General features: G+C 31.9%; 1 protein-coding gene across 1 annotated transcript in view; it reads left to right on the top strand.

The window, feature by feature from the left end:
* Nucleotides 1–1,413: 1,413 nt before the first annotated feature.
* The window catches only part of LOC129217735 (uncharacterized), a 169,891-nt gene continuing 148,789 nt past the window's right edge, over nucleotides 1,414–22,515 (top strand). The window contains exon 1 of the mRNA XM_054852075.1: nucleotides 1,414–2,036. Within this exon, the coding sequence (XP_054708050.1) occupies nucleotides 1,414–2,036 (623 nt within the window). The remainder of the gene's footprint in view (nucleotides 2,037–22,515) is intronic.

Raw genomic sequence — 22,515 nt, 5'->3', positions numbered from 1 at the left:
TTGAAACCATCCTCCTTTCTCATCAGGAATAGGTTGCAAATTATTTCAAAGGAACCTTGCTCTAAAATAAGTTTCCAAACGCAAAATATCTCTTTCAAAGCTTCTAGTTAATATAAAAACGTTAGTAGAAAACCGGTAGTTAATTAATGCTCTCAAACTATGAATACAATTCCATTAATAGGAAAGAAGGAAGCAATTCATTTATTAATTAATATTTTGTAACGATAAAATTCGTAATTTCAGACCAATCTAGGCAACATTATTTCAAGCTATTATTAGTCAATTGCAATATTTAAAATGAAATGAAAACTAATTTTCAAAAAAAAAAAAAAAAACCAATACAGTGGAGAAAACGGTTTTTTGGGAGGTTTTTTTTTTTTTTTAGATTTTATTATTTTTTTTTTTATTCATTTACTTTGTGTGTGTATGTGTGTTGAGAAGCTACCCTGTTTTAAAATGACATTACTTGATATTTTGTTCCACCGAAGAGATAAACTCTAACTTCATTTCTTTTTATTTTTCAGATACCGTCTGTGCCATCAAGAACGATCGAAGGAAATATTGTATAAGTGTATAGAGAAACAGAGTAGTATTTATCCAGCCGTAACATCAAAAAGACTATTAGCAGACGACCACAATCAACAGAGTCCACTTTAGAATAAAAAGTCCTTCCTCATATTTACAGTAAAATTCCTTATTCTTTCTTATCGTAACGAGGATCACGTGCGATAGACAGGGGGAAAAAATACCTTCGAGAGCATAAATTTCGTCTGGAAAGGATTAGAAAAAGAATGATCCTGCCTTGGGAGAACTGGCACGCTTTGTGACGTCACGCCCTACCATTGGTTGCGCTGTGAGGTAACGTCACAAGGATAAGTGATTCGAAACACGCATTCAGAAGGACCGCCACATTTATTTTTTAAGCTTCTTTAGACATGGAGGTAGAAAGAGGACTTCCCCAAAAATGCGTGAAGCGGGTATTCTTGATTTGTTTTGCTTTGCGGAGTGACGCTTGCATGACTTAATGATCGAATGGAATGAAGTTGTCAGCTGAGCGGGAACACCGGACTTCAGCTTGACGCGAAACAATGTTCAGGATTGTTTGTTGAAAGTGTTCGATGGCCAAAGTTATTCTATTACTATCTTCTGTAGCAATTTAATTTAGTACTACTGGGGAAAATGTTCTTGATTAACAGTGGTGATCGAGTAAATCGAATCTTACCTCCTGGGGCAAGATAATTCAGAGCAAGTACAAAATGTGGTGATCTGTGAATGACCAAATCGATTTTAGCCTCCTTTTCCGAAGTAAGTTAATTTGAGACAACTGAAGAATATTCCCACACCGGATGTGAAATAGTCAGTAAATTGCAACAAAAATGTCTTGACACTTCAAGAATGATGATTTTATTCAATATGTGGAATATTGCCCTGTTGATACTTTTTGCAATTCAGAATGCATCGGCATTCAATTGCAGACTGACCATGAAAGAACCAAAAGGTGTCATTGCCACCCCGAATTTTCCTGACCCTTATCCAGTGCCCATCAATTGCCAATGGGTGATTGAAGCCCCAACGGAGAAGGTGATTGTCATCTACTTTACCCAGCTTTACATGCGAGAAGGTCTGAAAGTCACAGAATATGCCTTCTACTCCCAAAATGTGATGATGGGAAAGCATGAATTTGGGACTATCAGTTCCGACCGTGAACCGACTTATCTGGTCAGTAACAAACCCGTCCTGGTTTTAGAGTTTGCTGTTCGTGAACCTGCAAACATTCACATGCGCGTGCGAGACTACCTGTTGGATGTCTTCGGATTCAATATCACTTACGAGTTTCTGTCTAGGAATGAGAGTGTTCGCAAGGATCCTTGTATTGACCATCACTGTTCCTTTACTGGTAACTGCTACGCAACTGCAGAGTATGATAAGTATTATTGCAGTTGTTTCTCAAAATACTTTGGAGATGAGTGTCAATATGATAGTGACTGCGGACCCACGGCAAGTAGGAACATGTGTCAAAACGGCGGAACATGCAGGTAAGCAAATTCAATTTATTATATTTAATGAATTTTATCCACTGAGTTCAAAAGTTGGTTTTAAGTTTAGTCATTAAATCTGTCTTAACTAAGCTGCAAAATGTAGCAACGCGTAAGCACTTTAGAATGAAAAAACTCAAATGTGTAGGATAAAAATTTAAATTTATGTCCTTGAATTCTGCTGAAAAGTAAGGTTACAATTAGAAGATCACTATTATTTGAATGTATCTCTGACATATGTGTACGTACCCAATTAGAAAGTTATCAACAGCAAATAGCAGTAAAATATCCTCAAATATCATAAAATTTAAAATTCGTTCCATCTGACTATTTTTGCCAACTGTGCAATGTCAACTCGCGCTATAACAACCCAATGTTGACTTTTCAGTGTAGGTCGTTTTATCAAAATGTCGCTGTAGCAAATGAATCGTTAATAACATTCAAATGATTCCCTTTTCTTGATTTGATTAAGTCAAACATTTTAAATAACACTTTAAACTTACTACGTAATGAGTAAGGGGTTTTTTCATCAAAAATTTTGAATTGAAATGAAAAAAAAGTTAGAGATATACCACATACTTTTCTTTAAACTTTGATGACGGAAACGATGTACAGTGAGATTTAAAATAGCTGCACATTTAATAAGTTGCAAAATTAAAATATCACAACTAGAGTCTTAAAACGAAACAGAGTTTGAAGTGAGCAAATTTTATAAGAAACGTATGGACAGTTTACACAAACATTGTATAAAAATCTTAAGAAACAATTTATGTACAAAGAAAAGTAAGCTTCTCACATAGAAATTAGAACGCATTATTACTTTCAAAAACGAAAGACTATATTCTTTCAATAGTTTTTCTTCTATATGTATGTCAGAAAACGTCAACACACCCAATTGCAGAAAAGGAAAAACCGTACTATGTCTTATTATACGGGTGGTCTTATCAGAAGTAGTGTTTAATTCATGTCATTATATTAAATCGTAAATAATAACTCACACAACGGAAGCGATTTCTTAGTTTTAAAAAGTTTTATATCTTAGATCATAGTAACGCTTTGTCATTTTAATGGGTGTCGATATATGAGGCAAATGATCTAAATATTTACAGCATATTAAGTGTGTCATACTCCTTTATTTTTCTATGATTCTCTTATCCCTTCTAATATTGTATTGAAATTTTAATATATTTTAATATACATTTCGAATAAGACGTGTGATAATACAAAAATAAGTATAAAAGTTCATTTAAACTTTTAAAATAGTAAATATTTGAATAAATACAAACATAAAAAAGTTGAGTGTTCTCAATTAAGAATATCAAAATAAATGAGTAAATGAATAATTATGCGGGGCTGCAAACCGTGGAGAAAACATATGAGGAGCATCTGTGGTGATTTTGAGGAGCATTCTGAAATTTTGAGGAGCAGCTCGGTATTTTGTGTACAAATATATTTACAAAAAAAAAAAAAAATCATCTTTTTTGAAATTGTTTTTGAGCTTTGATAACCATGTTAAGCTCAAGTGCAAAAATAATTGTTTTCAAATAAATAAAACAGTTTTAAACACTGAGTCAGCTTTAAAGCATCTTTAATTTCCCATATTTACATGCCTGTCATAAGAAACTAGAAAAATATACTAAAACTAAATTTATTTTTATTTAAATCTTTGGTAAGCCTGGTCAGACTGACGACTAAACGAAAATTCGTAGCAAAATAACTTCTTTGTGGAACTGCGGAGATTCGCTATATTTGCGGAGCGATTGGCAATCCTGATAATGATTTTAGTGACTTTCGTTTGGTATTTATATACCAGAGAACTGAAATATATATAAAATTTAGTAACGATTCAAACTTGCTGTTTATGCTCTTTCATTGAAAAAATAAGGACATTTTTATTCATTATATTTTCTGCCAAGTCTTTCACTAATTTTTATTTTGTATCAAAGAAAAAACAATAACAGGTTGCTAATCGGGCACTAATTCTATTTGATACTGCCGATTACGTTTATTAATGCACATTTAATGACTTTCAGCTTTGTTGTTCCATAGTTTGATTTATGCTAAATAATGCAGTCTGCAATTTTGATTCTGCTTTGCTTAATCATTAGTGGTGAAAAAACAGCCTTGAGTGATTTTAAGAAATGCTTGACTACGTGTTGTTATAAGTTTCTAATTTAATCTTCGCTGACAAGTCGCCACACGATTTTTTGACATAGTATTGTCATCAGTGTCTACCTTAAAAGTCTTGCTTCTTATGGTCTGCGTTTTATCACGTAATATCTATACATATAAACATAATGGATAAAGCTTCGTCAAAACTGAACGTTTCGACAAAATACAGTCTAACTTGCTTATAAAGAGCAGGAAGAAAGTGTGATATTTGCTTGTTATAACCAAGTGCTCGTAAAAAAAAAAAAAGTTCGTTTCGTGAAAAATTCGCACGTAGCTGGGTTTTTTTTTTCTGTTTTTTCATAGTTCTGTACAGTACTGAAGAAGTTGGTTAATTTGCTCCAAACTGTTATTCTGTCTCTTTCCTGTGTCATTGATTTGGAGGAATACTCATAGCGTCATAACCATCCCTTGCCTTGAAAAATTTGAAGTTTTTCAGCACATTAAATGTCATTGAATGTGTTGAGGGTTGTGAGGTTTTAAATATTTCATTTTGACGTCATCATTCATTTTTGTTTTCTGTATTAGCTAGAATTTAAGCTACAATATCCTCGGAAGTGATTACATTTCCTCAAATATAAAATTAGCAAAAACTTCTCTACTCCACAAATTAAGAGAAAGGGAGCGACATCGCGGGAAACGTCGATATCGGGAACCCTGTAGTCCTTATAAATGGTACTCTACCGAAGACAGCCTGAATTATGTCTGACGTGTAAAAGGTAACGTAAAAATGAATGGTAAGGAACTGAGCTGAACAGAAAAATATCCCAATTTTTTGTTCAAACTAACTTTATTCAGAAATTATTTTGTCACAGCACTGGTTTCGCTATAAAGGTATTCCGGGCAACCTCACAATACTAGTTCGACCCACCGTCACCCCCCCCCCTATCCAAGAAACCATTTGATGAATCAGAATTTTATTCCCTTTTTAATAATTTCGGTACCTATCTAAAATTTTGTTTCACACAGTTTTGCTCAGTTAAGTGTGATTTGCAGTGCTAATCCAGCTCATCCCCTATACATTTCCAAAATGTCATACTTAACCGTACCTCATCTTTTTCCCTTTTCATACGTCACGCTATTTTTTACTTACATATTCTCATTAAAAAAATGCGTGATGTCACACTTCCTGTTACCCCCTCTCACCCATATTTCAAAAAACTGTCTCAATTTCAGCCCCGCTATCTCCCGCAAAGTGCGACATCATTTCTGGTGCACCACTTTGTTATAGAATTAAGTGGCCTCTTTTAAATAAATATATTTTCCTACTTAAAAATTGTTGCTTATTAACTGATAGGCTATGAATTGTTTTTTAAATGAAAATTTGAGTTTTTATCACTCAGGCGAAGTAATGATTTGGTTGCAAGCATAGAAAAATCAGTTTTATAACAATCTTGTCGTACATAAAGTGGTTGCTATTTTTCTGCTACTTAAAAATACTACTAGTACAATTAGAAAGACGTACTTGCAATTATAATTGATTTTGTAAAAAATTTACACTGATATGTTTTGAATTGTTCCGGGTGCCCGCCCTAAGAGTAAGAGTGCACCCCCCCCTCAAATATCGCAAAGACCCTCCCCCAAGCAAGAGACCCTGCCCCAAAAAATTGGGAAAATACGACTTAAAACACCCCCGCCCCCTCTAAAAAAGTCACTTGCGCAGTCTGAGCCATTACCCCCCCCCCCGGGTGAAGGTCTCTGCAAAACACGCTGAACTCTTCAGAATAAAAAAGGTTCAGATAATACCGTTTCTTATTTGCAAACACTATAATTGGTTATATGCTATTGATTGACCACATATAATGTCTTTCTTGTCTGTAAACAATACTTATAGTTAGACTTGAACAATCGCAATATTGGTCGATTTATTTTCAAGGCCATTAGAAATTTGTTTAATTTGGTTGTGTTCAAAAAAAAAAGTTCTTTTCTCCAGAAAGATGGGTTTAGTGTGACCTAGAAACATAGCTAAAAATCTCTTTGAGAGATATTTTTATCCTCTTTCTTTTGTTGTAACCCTGTTCATAAATGACGAAGTTTCATAGCTACTTAACATGCTTTACCCCTTCACTCGGAGTTATGAAATGCTTAACCAAAAATTTTTTTATTTGGTGGACAGTGTACTATGATAAAGAGTATCATACATACGAAATTTCTAGTTTTTTTGCGAAAAGTTAAAAAAGTTATGATATAAGTAATATTCTGGATATAGACTCTTGAAAGAAATAGTTCAGGTTAAAAAAAAATAAAACATAAAACAAACATCCGTGTAAAATGTTCTCCAAGCAATAAAAAAAAAGCATAATATAGAAATTTGAAATGATCAATAAAGGACTAAAATCCTGAACAAAATCTTGCCTTTGAGACAAGAATCCATATTCTGAAAAATAAATCAGTCGCAATCTTCTAATCACGATTTGCTAATATTGTCAATCCCAAAACGGAAGTTTATTTCACAGATATTCGTAAGCAGAATGGAAAGAATCATCAACAAAAAAAAAAAAAAAAAAAAAAAAAAAAAAGAGTAATTTAATTAATTATTAAATGGCTAGAAAATTGTCCGTCAAGGTATGACGGGTAAAAATTGCTTCTACATTTGGACGAAGCAGTTGCCTGTTTATGATATTTTGATAGTTGAAATTTTAACCCTAGCTCCAGTGCATTAACCCTAACTAGAAGATAGCGTTCATTGTTGACTGCTTTTTCGTCTCTTCATTCTCCTACAATGACAGCATTACCAGTAAAACAGTTAAGTTACAAGATCCGGTTCAGCCTTATCAAAATAAAACATTTCCCTGCATGTCAAATATTACCAAAAAAAAATGTCATCAAATTATCATGCTATGGCGCGAGTTTCATAGCTGATGACGTCAGAGCCTTACTCGATCATTGAATTTGCTATTATATTAGCAGCTGCTTAAAGCACATGTCTGGTAAACTGGGCACCAGGTCTGAAAGGACTAATTTGAGCGCTTTTGTCTGGTAGAGAATTAGTCCTATATCGTATTTATCAATCTCTATAAGTTGACCACTAAAAGCATTGCAAAGTGATCAGCTTACACAAAATGTACTGTATTGCTAAATTTTAATTTTATATTTGTTTTATTTTAAACAAGAAGATGCCTTATCTTCACTATAGTATTATCATATTGTGTCAGGAACTCCAATACTCACCAATAAATACCCTCTTTGAATGACTTTTCTGCATCTTTCTGACTTCTCGTTGACTCTTCGTCTTTTGTTGCTCTCGTTAGTTAAAGAGAAATAGGCCTCAGCCGAATAAGCTTAGCAAAGCACAATTAGCAATAGCCTGCCACAATTCATGTTGCAGTACGTGCAAATTGCTGTACTTTTTAAATCCTATTGACGGCTCGTATTTGCCTTCCATTTTTTATTACTTTAGAAAATGATAGAATAAAAACCACACCTCATCCTTATAAACTGGTGTATCTAATTACCTTATTTATTGCACCCGTTCAGTAATAATTACAATGAAAACCTTTTTTGCAAAACGGCATTTAAAATTACAATTACATATTTAAATGCACCTATTCAGTTACAAATATGATAAATTCCTTTTTTGTAAAACGACATTTTTCATTACTATTACATTATTTATTGCGCCCGCCTCAGCAATAAATATGATTAAGGAATTTTTTTTATAAAACGGCATTTTTTAAAATCCTATAGTAAGTGCTTTCATCTCTTTGTTCACATTTTTACTTCCTTTTACAAAAAAGGAAGTATTGCATTCGCGAAAAAAATTTCACTCAAAAATCGACCTTAATTTTCATTTTGCTCACCTCCGAATGAATGTAGGGTTTTTTTTTCTCGACCCGACCACATTTGCACATATACCTTAGAACGTATAGACGCCCGAATTATCCACTCTGACGATTATGTATGTGTGTCGCATAACTCAAGAACGGTGTGTCCTAGAAAGTTCACATTTGGTACGTAGACTTTTAGTGGGTTCTAGTTGTGCACCTCCCCTTTTGGTTGCATTCGGGTGTTTCTAAAGAGGTCTTTTTCAACTTTTTGGGGGGAAATCATTGTTAATTTCGATGCAAACTCAAGTGGTGTTATAATTTGGCGAACACTTGGCAATATATCGCCAGTCTTTTGGTCGCCACGTTTTGCCGCCAACTTGGCGACAAATTTGGGGATTTTTTTTAAATCTGGTTTCAATTTGGCCACTGTTGGTGATATTTAGAGAGTTAACAGTTGAATCACATTAAAATTGCCAATAACGTGGAAATGACATTAAATTGGTGTAAAAGGAAGTCATGTGATGCACACATCAGCTCGTTTTAATCATAGCATACTTTTGTTTGACAAATCTACACTCCTTATTCGAAAACTGTCAACTGACAAGGCAGGCTAATCCCAGAGCTTTAGAAAAGCACAATGAACTTGAAAAATGTACTACATATTTGCCCGAATAGGGAAGTACAGTTGCCGATTTCCAGTATAAAGTAAGTTAAAAAACACAAAATAATAGGAAACATAGTGCATTCGTCGAATCCGATATCATATCGCATGCGTGTATAAAAGACATCAGATTGCGTGCGACCTTTCATGCACAAGAGAAAACAAAATTTAAAAGAGTGAAAAAATCATAAAGAGAAATTTATTATTGACGCGAGTCTCTTAAGTATTGACTGATACCAGCAAAATTTTATCACAATGTAGTAACTATCTTCTAGAAAGCAAAAAAAAAAAAAATAGTTCCCATTTTACAGTTTACTCATAAGTTATGACACATATTCTTTCATTGTCTTTCATCCTATGATTTATACGTAAGTGAGAACGGCATGGTTACGAATTTACGACGATTCGATGAATTCAAGGTGACGTCGCATGTGGAAATTTAAGATTATTTATCAGTTTCTAAAGGTACTTGTTATAACATGAAACAATGGATCGTATGTTGAGTTTCGCAAAATGTTTTCTTCAGAAATATTTCCTTTAAAAGCAGTTTTGATTTCTCCTTTTCGTTAAATCTTTTGTTTTTTTGATCAATAATTGTAACTAACTTGTTTTTTACTCGTCGTTAATTCAATTTATGTTTTGGAACAACAATGTTTCGTTTTTAGTTTAATATCATGTAGTCATTTATAAAGAAAATATAACAAGCAGATTCGTTTTTTCTTTTTTTTTTTTAACTTTTTGTGCTGTTTCAGTGAAGAATTTTGCTGCAACTAATAAACACTTTTTTAAACATTATCTTTTTAATTTTTTGCTTTCCGCTTTTGCGTTAGGTTTTAGATTTACCTTCTAGTGTAAGTGATTTACAAGGAACCATTAAATAACACAGTTTGGGAAAACGCAGGCTTAGTGAATGCGAAATATATTTCTCAGTACCATTCTTCGAAATATGCGTTAATGCGTTAAGTTTTGACTGGTGTGCATTTTTCTCTTAGCCCATGGAAATATTTAACTTTAAAATTATATTCCAAGCATTAGCAATGCATAAAAAGAAATGAAAATGAAGATGTAAAAAATAAATAAAAAACAGAAGAATTGTCATTAAAAAACCAAAAACCATATAATATATAAAGTAACGAACTATATAATGTAATGACCAAAACAAATGTCCTGCTCCAGATCATTTTGAACTTTAATGTACTCTAGGATTTTAAGTATTTGCATTAAGTTTCATTCTAAGTTAAATTTCTCTATTCAGAAACAAAAACAGTCAAGCTTAAAACAGTTATGAATATTCTTCTCTTCAGTGAGTAGCAACACAAGGTTTATTATTTATTCACAAATTTTCCTCCCGAAGCTGGTTTATGCCCAGAGCTAATGCCATCTTTCATTAATTAAATTCATGTCTTGCAAAATAAACCATAAGTTCACGTGCTAATATTCCTAAATTGATGCGTTGATCTCCCATTCATTAGTAAAAAAAAAAAAACTTGATGTTAAAAGCGACCAAATTAAAGTAACTTATCATTGTTACAGAAAATAAATTCTAGTAGTAATCTTTTTTCGGCTAAATTGAATTATCCAACAATTTTACTGGGAAAATGCATTTAACTTCATAAATCGGTATGATATAACTCAATAGTCCTGGAAGAGCTACTGGGCATTCCCCCCGCCCTCCCTGAGGTAAAGTCTTTCCCTCTCAGCCTGACCAATAGGAGTACTTCATTTTCGTTCGGCCTATAGGATGAAAGGCATCTGTTTCTGAAATGCATTGAATTTGCATTTTAGTTCGTTTAAACCAATTTCTGTTCTTTTAAAAACATTTTATTCGCAATCAATCAGTTACCTCATTTGACTCTCAACTTTTAATTGCTTAGACTCTAAGAAGCAACTATGGCAATGAGAATATATATATATATATATATATATATATATATATATATATATATATATATATATATATATATATTATGTAGGAAAATAAAAAGAGAGCCTATACACTCAAAGGCGTAGCAAGAAAAAAATTATGGAAGGAGTTTTCAAAATCGAAACTTGTTCTTTCTTTCTCATTCAATGCAAAAATATTCGATGTAATTAATCAAAAGGTTTCTATGTAGTAGCAATAATTCATTTACTAGAAAATCGCTCGTCAAAACATGACGAGTGAAAATTGTTTCTACATTTTAACAAAGCCATTGCCTGTTTGGTGATGATAGTTAAAATTTTAACCCTAACTCCAGTGTATTAACCCTAAAATCCAGTTAATAGTGTTCATAGTTGACCGCGTTTTGTTTCTTCATTCCACTGAAATGAGTCTTAACAGTAAAACAGTTAAGTTACCGGTTTCAGTTGAGCCTGGTCACAATAAAGCCTTTTTCTGCATGTTAAACATTAGCAAAACGTATTAGCGAATAATCATGCCGTGGCGCGAGTTTCAGTGTTGATGACGTTAGGGGCGTTACTCGATTATTGGCTGTCGTATATAAGAAGGATAACACTTACTGAAAAAAAATTAACAATTCGTATCGATGTTACTATGACTTTAAAACGAAGAAAATGGGAGAAAGCGCAGTTTATTTATCTTTAGTCTTACATTCTTATGTTCATTTAATCTTACATTAATTTTTTGTGGTGTTTTTCGCAAGATCATATAAAAAAACCCTATTCATGTGTGCAATCATCTGTTGCCAGTTTCTATTTAATAGCAAATAAAATACTTGAAATTGATTTTCAATAATATAAGACTTTTAAAAGGATTTTCAATTTTCCTTCTTGATTCTACAGTTGCGACTCAGTCGGGTTTTTTTTTTTTTTTTAATTTTTGTTTTTCAAACTTATATAAAACGGTTTTCGAAAAACAATGCAAATTAAGTCACATTTAAAAAAAATTTGGTAAATAATTTTTCAGAGCTTTTTTTTTTTTTTTTTTTTTTTTTGGATGTTTTGAAAATATTGTTCTGCTTAATTTTTTTTTCTTTAACTTGAACATTAACAAAAGTACCAGAAATAAAAAGTTAATTTCTATGCTTACAGATCAAGATGTTATCTTGGTACTTAGAAAGAAAACAAAACCATTCTCTAAAACAACATCTTATCATCATCCTATCTAACGAGAAATACGAACCTTTTGAAAAAAAAAAATATCTGTACTGTGACAACATGTTTTTTCTTATTAATATAAAGAAAAACAGAGCTCTAAAAATATCGTGAAAAGTTTTGTAACCATACTATTACGATGATTTTAGTGTTAAGTTGTTTTTCTCCAGTTCTTGGATAATTTACTCGTCGTAATGTTGAAGATATTTGAATCAACTTTTGTTGAAAGGGTGTAAGTCAAACTTGCAAACAGTATTGACTTACGTTCTTTTAACAAAAAACGATTTATTCATTGTACTGACAAAGAAACTGCAATTGTTCAATCAATTAGCACTGCAATCGTTTATTCTTTTCAGTACAATTTTCTGTACTGTACACTATCCATTTTACAGTAATATTTACCGTAAAAGTTTCTTGAATTTTGAACCGTGTAAAAGAACGCACACGAAAAGTAAAATTGCGAATAAAAATAAAAACAAGCGAAGTAATTTTCAAAAACGTAAAAATGTGGATGACGCCATAAAATGCTGTATTTGTTAACAATGTACATATTGAAAGTGAATTTTTGAGGAGGAAACGTTTTATTGAACTACGTTCTCAAATTCCTAAGGCACTAAAGTCGCAAGAAGCCAAGTCAAGTCGAGCTTAACGGCATTGCAGTTAAAAAAGCCGTGTTTTAAAAAACGTGTTTTTAATTCCCAAATGTCTTTTACAGATTATAACTCATTTTCTTTAAAGCTACCTTTAAGTATTTCCAACTGCTTTCTATTCAGAATACACGTCGTCAAGAGATTACTGAGAAAATTTATTTCCTTAAGATAAGAAAATCTTTCTGGATCTCGTGTATTTTTCATCGCGTCATTTCGAATATGTTAAGGTGGATTCAGAAAAGTCAGGAAGGTTCAAAGTAACTGGAAATCGTTTTGAAACGAGCTGATGTGTGCATCACATGACTTCCTTTTACTTCAATTTAATGTCATTTCCCCATTACTGGCAATTTTATTGTGATTCAATAGTTTACTCTCTAAATGTCACCAACAGTCGCCAAATTAAAACAGATTTTTTTTAAAAAAATCGCCAAATTTGTCGCCAAGTTGGCAGCAAAACTTGGCGACCAAAAGACTGGCGATATATCGCCAAGTGTCCGCCAAATTATAACGCCACTTGAGTTTACATCGAAATTAACAATGATTTCCCCGAAAAAGGGGCAAAAGACCCCTTTAGAAGCACCCGAATGCAACCAAAAAGAGAGGTGCACAACTAGATCCCACTAGGAGTCTACGTACCAAATTTCAACTTTCTAGAACTTACCGTTCTTGAGTTATGCGACGCACATACACAGATACATACATACGTACATACTTACGTCATGAGAACATTACATCTTCGTTGTAATTAACTCGGGAATCGTCATTATGGATATTTTGCGTGTCTATACGTTCTTAGGCACTTATCCACGTGTGGTCGAATCGAAAAAAAACTCAATATTCATTCGGGGGTGAGTAAAATGGAAACTAAGGTCGATTTTTGAGTGAAAATTTTTTCGCGAATACAATACTTCCTTTTTTGTAAAAGGAAGTAAAAAACGTTTAGTTTACGTTATGAGGAAGGGAAGGTAGCCCAAAAACCTCAAGCACACACTTTTGCAATGTCAAAAAAAAAGAAAAAACGAATGAGAGAGTAATAAAAAGACAGAGAATGCTAAAATAGATTAAAGGCGCTGTTTTACTTTGTGGCTCACAAAATAATTAATGCATTTTGTTACAAAACGGCCGTTTTAGGGGACGGCCATTGAATGCTGAATATATATATTTATATACAGCGGCGATTCAATAGCTTTTATTTTTTTAATTAACGCTTCATGTGAATGCAATGAATTTCTCAATTTATTTTGATTATTCTCCTTAAATTTGAAATAATGATAAACTAATACTTTTGTTTCAAAATCAATATATTTTTCAATGAAAACTGAACTTTATGCTCTACAAAATTGCACATATTAAAAGATCAAAAAACTCATTTTTTAGGAAATATAACTTATCACCCTCCTCCCCCCCTCCCCACTTACAAGTACAACATTTCAATAACGTGTAAATCACAAAATAGTTTAACTGTTTAATAATCTTAAAAAAAAAAAAAAGAGATTTAACTTGTTTCTCTTTTCTTTTTGATCCTAACTCTGTCATGCATTAAAAGGATTCGATATTTTTTACTAAGATACAAGACTCAAATTAAAAGCAAAATATAGAAAGGAATACTAAAAGAGAAAAATTCTACTGGCATATGGCAGTGGATTTACATTGAATTTATATCTCGAAGCAGATAGTTTACGGAAGCAGAATTTATGAAGACATTACCGATGCGTAAATATGACACATAAATTTTTCTTTTATGACTCACAATGTCATCATGTTTTTAGTAAACAAAAGTTAATTTCATTAAGTGCGTTTATCTTTGAGAAAACAAAATAATCGGACGACTCAACTACTCTGCATGCCTTTATATATAGGTTCTTGAGTATTTCTGAATCACAGATAGTTTTGCGCGTTGGTGGTGATTACGAACCGTCGAATAGATGTTTCGTTATTTGTTGCTAAGGGAAATTACGGATTGTTTTGCAATTGTGATCACTTTAAGAAGGCGTATTTGAATATGTGAATAGATAAAAAGGTTGTAGCTACATTTTAAATTGAGTTGCGGAAAAAACCAGGGGTGCCTCCCTCCCCAAGAGCAAGGAAGCATCTCCGCCCCTAAGTACACCTTCTTAAAAAAATGAAAAATACCCCTTAAAATAACCATTCCCCCCTCCTCTACAAATGTCAATGGTGCAGTCTGCGCCACTCTAGGTGGGAATCCCTGAAAAAAAAACACTGAACCAAATTTTCTTTTAAATTTTTGACAAAGCATACTACGTATATGTATATCTATAAGTATATCTTTCCATTAGGTCTGCCGTAAGGCACCTAAACCTCTAGCAAATTTTGTTTGATTTTACATACGAGATCCAATCTTTCAGATGCCACTTAAAGGCATAGATTTGAATGGCACAGATACTATTAACGCAAAGTTATCCGCCAGTGGCGGTCACTCAGGTTTTCATGATACAAAATTGCATCAGGTGCGATTTTAACATGTTGCGTTATCATGCGACATTGAAACTGAATATTTTCTGCGCTTAAAAATACACCAGCTGACCACTGAGTCCTTAGGCTCAGAATCAATGACCGAACGAGGCTAGAGCCTAACGACAGTTCAACGGACGAACTGCTTTTTCAGCAAGTAAAATCAAGCCTTATTTTCTGCTGGCAATCAAATAATATCGAAGAAAATTAATCTGCATGAGAAATATGGTACAAATATAGATCTATGATAAAAATTTTTGCAATTGTTGCTATGCTATCTGTTTTAGGTATTGTAGTTTTAATGAAGTTCTATTAGCATTACATATTAAAAATGGTAGTGTAAATCAGTAAAACTACAGAGAAGTTTGTGCTAACAAGTAAAAATAAATAATTTTTGTTCTTCCAGAAACATAAATTTATTGCCAAACGTATACAAAGTATATAAACCTTTCAAAATTAATTTTATCGCCTGGGATTTTAAGTTTTTAATATCGAATTCTAAAACCACACGGAAAATAGTTTGCAAATCTCGCAATTTCTGTAGAGCAGGATGGGTTAATGAAATATTTTTCGGCATGGCAGGTGAAATAAACTTTCAGCATTTATTGAACATGTTAAGTAAGTCATGCTTGTTGATATATATATTTTTAATTTTCATTGTTTTGTGACTAGATTTTTATAAATATTTAACAGCTTTTAATTATTGATTGAGTCAAAATCATCAAAAATGAAATTGCAATTGGTAATTTTGGCATTTAAAGTATACATTTTCACATTTTTTGATTTTCAGCAGGTGATATTGTAAAATACTTCTATTCTCCACAAACAAACAAACACACACACAAAATACACACCTGAATAACCAAAGTATTGGTAAAGGAGAAAAATTTTCTTAACTGATGTAAACTTTGTAACTACTAGAAAAACTAAAAAAGTCGTAAAAAGCGATTAAAAAATAACTTTCTCCGATAAGTTAAATATTGCAATCACTAGTTTATACTGTAGTGTAATGTTCTCAGTTATACTACTATTAGTACATTTCAAACGATATCATTCACTATGCTATTGGAATTTTTTCAATCACAAAATACACATACACACTCAAAAAAAAAAAAAAAAATCATTATTCGTTTGAGTTTTGACGCCTGAAATTATTTTTTTTTCCTTGATCACGAATTGCAATACTACCCTACTCGTTGGATTTCTTGTTTCTACAAACAAAATAGAGATGGAGAAGAAATTCGCACCTGTCATATTAGGACTGGTGGTTTTTTGTATTAGGGAATACGAGGAACACCCATGAAACGATGGTAATTAAGAATCCAAATAAAGAGTTATTGTGACCAATTTTCACCCGCACTATTATCATAAAGATTATATTTACAGCCTATGCCCTTTTGAGTTATTTTTAATCTTATCTATCTTTAATGATGGGGATTAGTAATCTTTAAAAATTTGTATTTGTATGTAGTTTTGCTAAGTTCATTCATATTGGTGTTTTTCTTGAAAACAAAACGTGATTTTACACAAAAAACGCCCGCTTTCAGGGTAAAATCTGCTTCAGTTAAGTCTTGAATGAACGCAAACGATTTGTAACAGTGAAGAGGAAAACTAGTCTCTCTAAATTAATGTTAAAAACAATAATTTACTTATTTTCGTCGCCACACATGGCAACATGAAAAATCAAAGGAACATCAAAAATTATAAAACTATAAGCAAAAGAAACAATCCGTCATTCTCAAAACAAAAAAAAAACTAAAAAACAAAATAAAAATAATGAAGAAAAAAAATAAAGATTAGTAAGATAACAAATTTGTGAGAAAAAAAATGACAACGATGTCACTTCCGTCATTCGGTGTTCCAGACCACTACTTCTTTCTCCTATTCTTTCAACTGATTGTTTCTTGATTTGTTCTAGATAACTACTTGCTAGTTACATTCGCGTTAGAATAAAAACTAGCAAAACAAGATGAGCTAACTGTAGTAACTTTCCTTCTGGGCTGCTATTTGACCTTAACCCGTAGCGTCCCGTTCAGTCGTTACGTATCTTCGCCTTGCTACTATTGACCTACATAGTGCCGCTCAGGTGCACACGTGATTGGCTTTTTCTTGTGCTTTCTTTCTCAGCACGCGTGATCGCGATGTGAGGTTGTTTAGTTTATACTTGTTAAGAGTGACGAAACATTTTATTCATAGTTTTTCTTTGCTGCAGCTACAGTTTTTTAAAGTGAAATAGTAGACATTCAAACTTAATTTTCTGAAGGACTGATACTGATTTTCTGACACTGGATTCGCTACTTGTCAAAGAACTTTCTACCGTCATAAGCGATTAAATAATATTCAACTCTCATTAATAAAAGGCTAATAGGAAGCCCTAAAAATGACCATTTCAATATATTTTTTTTTATTTTTCGTCGTCAAAGATATTTTTTAATATCCCATGGATTGAAGAATTAAAATAAAACATGATTGTCATGTCCAAGAGCGAATTTTGGGGAGGTAGTAGGGTTTAGTCCCCCCCCCCCAAAAAAAAAACCAAAGCCGATTTTTCAAGTCGCATACCCTATTATATTTTTTCTTTTGGGTCAAAACAATTGTAAAAAAAGTTTCATATAATTTGAGCATCGGCTACCGGTGCCGACTTGCGCCTGAAAGTCAGCAATATGTAGTTGGCCAAATCGGACAAAAAAAATTTTTGGAAGTTTAAATTTTCATGTTAATAAAACATTGCCCCTATAGCCTCACATGTACCTGAAACAAATATACATCTAAATCAAAAAATATGTAAGTGACCAGAATGAGGCTTAAGATTTAATTTTCTTCAAAAAAAAAAAAAAAAAAAAATTTTTTTCCAGTATATATTTTTTAAAATGTAAGGTATATCTTAAGAAGTTATCAAGCTGAAAATATAGTCTAAAGTCGCTAATTAGTGTAAATAGAAGTTTTTGCTCTCTTGCAATATTTACGTCCTCCACATCATGGTACTTAAAATGTCGATTTTTTGAATGTTAAGTTAAAATTTTCATTTTAACTATATTATTTTTTATTATTCATTTCAAATGTTAATTTGGAAATGTGTTCGCTAATAATTTTTAACTTGATATTTTATTTAATTGTATATGTAAGTGTTAAAACCTCCTGCTGGACTCCTAAAGATTTTTTAATTGGGATAAATATTTTTGTGGTACATGTGAGGCTATAGGAGCAATGTTTTATGTACATGGAATTTCGAACTTCCAATATATATATATATATATATATATATATATATATATATATATAAGAGGGTGTGCAACTTGAAAAATGGATTTTTTTTTTTTGACGACCTAGCCCTGGCCCTTTTTCACAACAAGTTTAAAACTACTTATTGCAAATAAGGATTTAAATATTTCCACAATTAATTTTGCTAATGTTTTCGTAGCACTTGACTTGGGCCTCTCCAAAAATAAACTCCTATATAGGCTCCTGGTCATGTCTGTTTTAGTTTTAATGCCATTTAAATTTCATAAGCAATAAAGCAAAGTTTATGCCTCAAAAATAATACATCAAATCATTATTTTGCTTTGAGAAAATAATTAAAAAAAAATAAGAAACAGCTACTTTATGTCCTGAAAAAAATTCTAAACTTAATTTAAAAAAAAATAAAACTCCTATCCTGAATTTGACTTTAAAAAAAAATTCACGGTAAGCTATTAGCGTGAGATTAAAAGAACACACGTAATAGAGACACGTACAAGTACTTGTATGTTTTTAGCAAGTATAAATATATGTGAAGTGATGTTTCTAGTACACGTGAAGTGATGTTTCTTGCATTCCAAACAACGTGTTTTTTGAAATTGTAAAAATGTCACATGCCATAAAGTTAAAAATGCAGAACAATAAATACGTCCCATTCAATCATTTTCCTGTTCAGCTGACCCGTTGTTGTGAAACAAATTTGTAGTGCATTTAAAACCAAAGTATGATTTTATTTTCCTTAGTTGAAAAATCGCACATTTTTAAGTCTAATTTACCGTTTGAATTTTCTTGTATTTCTTTCTTCTTTTATTTTTTTCTTGTGGAAATAACATCAATATTCTATTCTTTGAAAGATTTCCTATGCAATTTAATTTTAGAAAAATTATAATAATAAATTACGCAACTTTCGAAAGAAAACAAATGAGCTCATTGCTTAAATACAGAAAAGACGGTAACATAAATATTTTTTGCTCTTCGAAAACAGAAGAAAGCTCACGTATTCGCGTTACACATTTAGCTAATAATTTAATAACTAAGATCTTATTAAATTTAAACCCATTTCAAAATCTAATTAAAACATTCCACCTAAAGAGAGCATCGCTTTAAAAACTAGTTATACACTTTTCCAAACATTTTCTTCACTAAGTAGGTTTTTTGTTAGGGAAAAACCTTTTTTTTTAAAAAAAATCTCGAGGAAAATTATCTTTATCGTGTTAACGATTTTTTTGCTCAAAGCCACTGTTAAGTTTCTTTAAGTTGATTATTAAAATATGAGCTTTTTTTAAAAAGAAAATATTCTCCGCTTAAGATTAAAAAATTAAAAACACAGTCTAAAAACAAGCTCAAAATTTATTCGAGTACATTTATATGCATACATATATAGATATTGGGCCACACAATAGCATTTGGCTCTGAAATGCTCCGTACGTAGCTCAAACGCTCGAAGTTTTTATGTATTTTTACTGACTAAAAATACAAATGAGAATTAAAAATAGAAAAAAATATCGTTATCTTTATTTGTAACATAAAAAAACCAAGATTTTGAAATTTATCGGTACGTTACACAGCTAAATACTGTATGGAGTGAAACGTATATAAACGAGTGTGTGTACAAGTCTTTCTCTGTCCCCATATGCCTCCCCCCCCTCCCATATGTCCCACAGAGCATATTTTAACCAATTAATTTGTCAATGACTAAAGACACAAAAATAACATTCTTCAGGCATTATTACAAAAACATTTTGAACCATAACTTTTTTGGCCCATTCAAGTGTCATTATTTTTTCAAACTTTGAGCTTCAAAAACGCATTTAACGCACTTTATTTGTTCAATATTAGTCCAATCCAACTTTTTAATGAACATCCTTTTTTTTAGGATTTTAGAAAATCAAGGGAGATCTTTTTAACACGATACTAATGTCCGTTAGATAAAACTTTTCAGATCCGCTACCTGACTCAAAACAAGATTTTAGAAAGTCATTTTAATCGTCTAAATTTGAAAAGGAGTATAATTTAAACGAAACAAAGAAAGAAAAAATATAATGCTAAAAGAACCATTTTTAATAGTAGTTGAGTTGAATAGAATTTTATTATTGCGCCGTTGGCGATCTAAATGGATCTCATGTATTTTATCATTTAAAAATGTATTTAAAATTAGTGGGTAGTTTCCATATGACCATACCACGTTTGGCACTATATCGCTCATTTAATTATCTCGCCATGTTATTTATTTTTGAGTGCCCAGAAATATTCCGTTTTCTTTGAAAGTTTAAAATAACTGAAATTACATAATGCAAGAACATATGAAGCAGCTAAACAAAAAGCTATATAAATTTCAAAATTTTTAAAAAATGAAGATAACCAGTACAAACGATAAGAAAACTTCTCCTCTGTTTCGGGGCAAGAGATGGATCTAGTAGCACAAGGTAGGAACTACTACACAGCTTGATTTAAAAAAAAAAAAAAAAAATCAATGATAGCTCTCCTAGGATCTGAACTTGAAACGTGTTTTCCTCGAAACTTCAATGCACCTATTTACATCCCTTTGCTTCTCGCTGCCTCATATGTTTAAGAAAAAACCTTATTTAAGACAATAAAAACGATATTTTATCCTGAGGAAGAAGTATATTACACGAAAGCATAAAGTAAACATAAAACTATAGGAATAAGGAAGTACCATAACCATTAAATTATAAGTGCCGTGTAAACGAAACTAACTGACTTGTATTCAAATGTATCGCACAAAGAAATTTACCACAATACAAGAAAAAAAACACACGCCAACATTACTAAAACAAACCAAAAACAAAGATCATCTATCTGACCATGACCCGGATAATGTGTCAATAGTTTCAGATCTTAAGTAAAGCACGGACCACAAGAAATAATCCAACAAGTATAAACTAGAGGCCTAAGGGTGGTACGTCGTGCAGTCGAACAGTGTTTCTCGATCAAGTTCCAGGTCATGGGCTTTAAGAGAATGTGAAGGACGGCCTATGTTTGAGGAAGTTTCCTGATTCTTTGATTGTGTTACTTCCTGTCTGATGGACGCGGTCGGAATATTATTCCGACTAATGTCCGTGGCTAGATAATTGCAGGTTTTAAATATTTTTTTTAATCAATCACGAACATGAGATTATCATTTAGATATAGATTAAATAACTTGATTTATTTGACACTGAATTGATTGTGCTTCATTAGCTTTGTTCCGTTTCATAACCATATATGATAATTCCTATTTATAGCATCTTAGTTGAGCTTGTAAAATTTTGAATGTTACGTTTTCTGTATTTCGTTTGTTAGCAGGAGATTTTCTGTGGTTGTAGGAGATACTCAATTTAAGGACAAAAATTACTTTTTTTAAAACAATAATTAAATAGACAATATAGTACAATAGCATATAGATAATACTAGATAAATATATAGGTGCGATATACACTTATACGTTGATAGATATACAGCGATAAATACAAAATAAGTATGCAGATAAGTAAATGTAGAAATGGCTAAAGTGAACGAAATTCTTGGGATAAAACTTTTTCTTTTATTTTACCATCAAATATTGAAAGTCACAAGGCGTCGGAATCTAGTTCTAATTAAATCTTCATCAGATTTCTAGGAAAAATCTTTTAGTGAAATTAAACGGAGGAAATATTTTTTTATAAATATAAAACAAGGCAAAAATTACTTCCAATTTCATGCCTGCAGCCACGCAACAGCGATTGTAATTAAACGTTGCGTCAAAAGTCCGTACTTACAAAGTAATTGCTTTGGGAAAATGTTCATTTTCCTGAAAGACTTTCAAGTGAAATATTGTAATTTTCTACACTATATATCTTAAAGTTATATCTTGCCCGAGGTTCTTACGTCAAAGCGGAAATTAAAACAAATCTAATAGTGTATTTATTGATTTGCATTTTGTGGAATTTCTCGAAACTCTGCTTTTAGAAGCTCAAAAGTAAGATAGGGTATGTAATTATTTGTTATGTAAGTATTTGGTTAGCATGCTTTTTTATTTTAGGTGGTTCAATTTTAAGTATATTTTGCGTCTATTATTTACAAAAAAAAATCGAAAGTATGCAAAATTAAAATAACTTAAGTGTATTTTAAACTTTTAAGTAAAATGTGTATGGAAAAATTTGCTTTGGGAAGTTTGAAAGATTAACACTTTTGGATCCCCCCCCCTTTTTAAGCTTTTTTCCTGCATTAGGTTACCGAACAGCTATATTCATTTACATTTCATTCTTTCTTTGTATTAAAAAAGACGTTAAGATTTATTCACACGCAAAAGGTAATCGTGAACGTAACAATGGTAGTCCCCAGCAATGCCCATAGCCCAACGAATTTTGTTTATATTAAGGTTCTCCGAAAAGCGTCTTAATTTAGCTGGGTGTGGTTTGTGTACTGTGTCCTATTGAAATGTTCAAAGC

Source organism: Uloborus diversus, chromosome 1 (genome assembly GCF_026930045.1).
Source record: "Uloborus diversus isolate 005 chromosome 1, Udiv.v.3.1, whole genome shotgun sequence".
Taxonomy (NCBI): Eukaryota; Metazoa; Arthropoda; class Arachnida; order Araneae; family Uloboridae; genus Uloborus; species Uloborus diversus.
The sequence above is the reverse complement of the archived record's forward strand: the minus strand, read 5'-3'. Positions and strand labels throughout refer to the sequence as shown.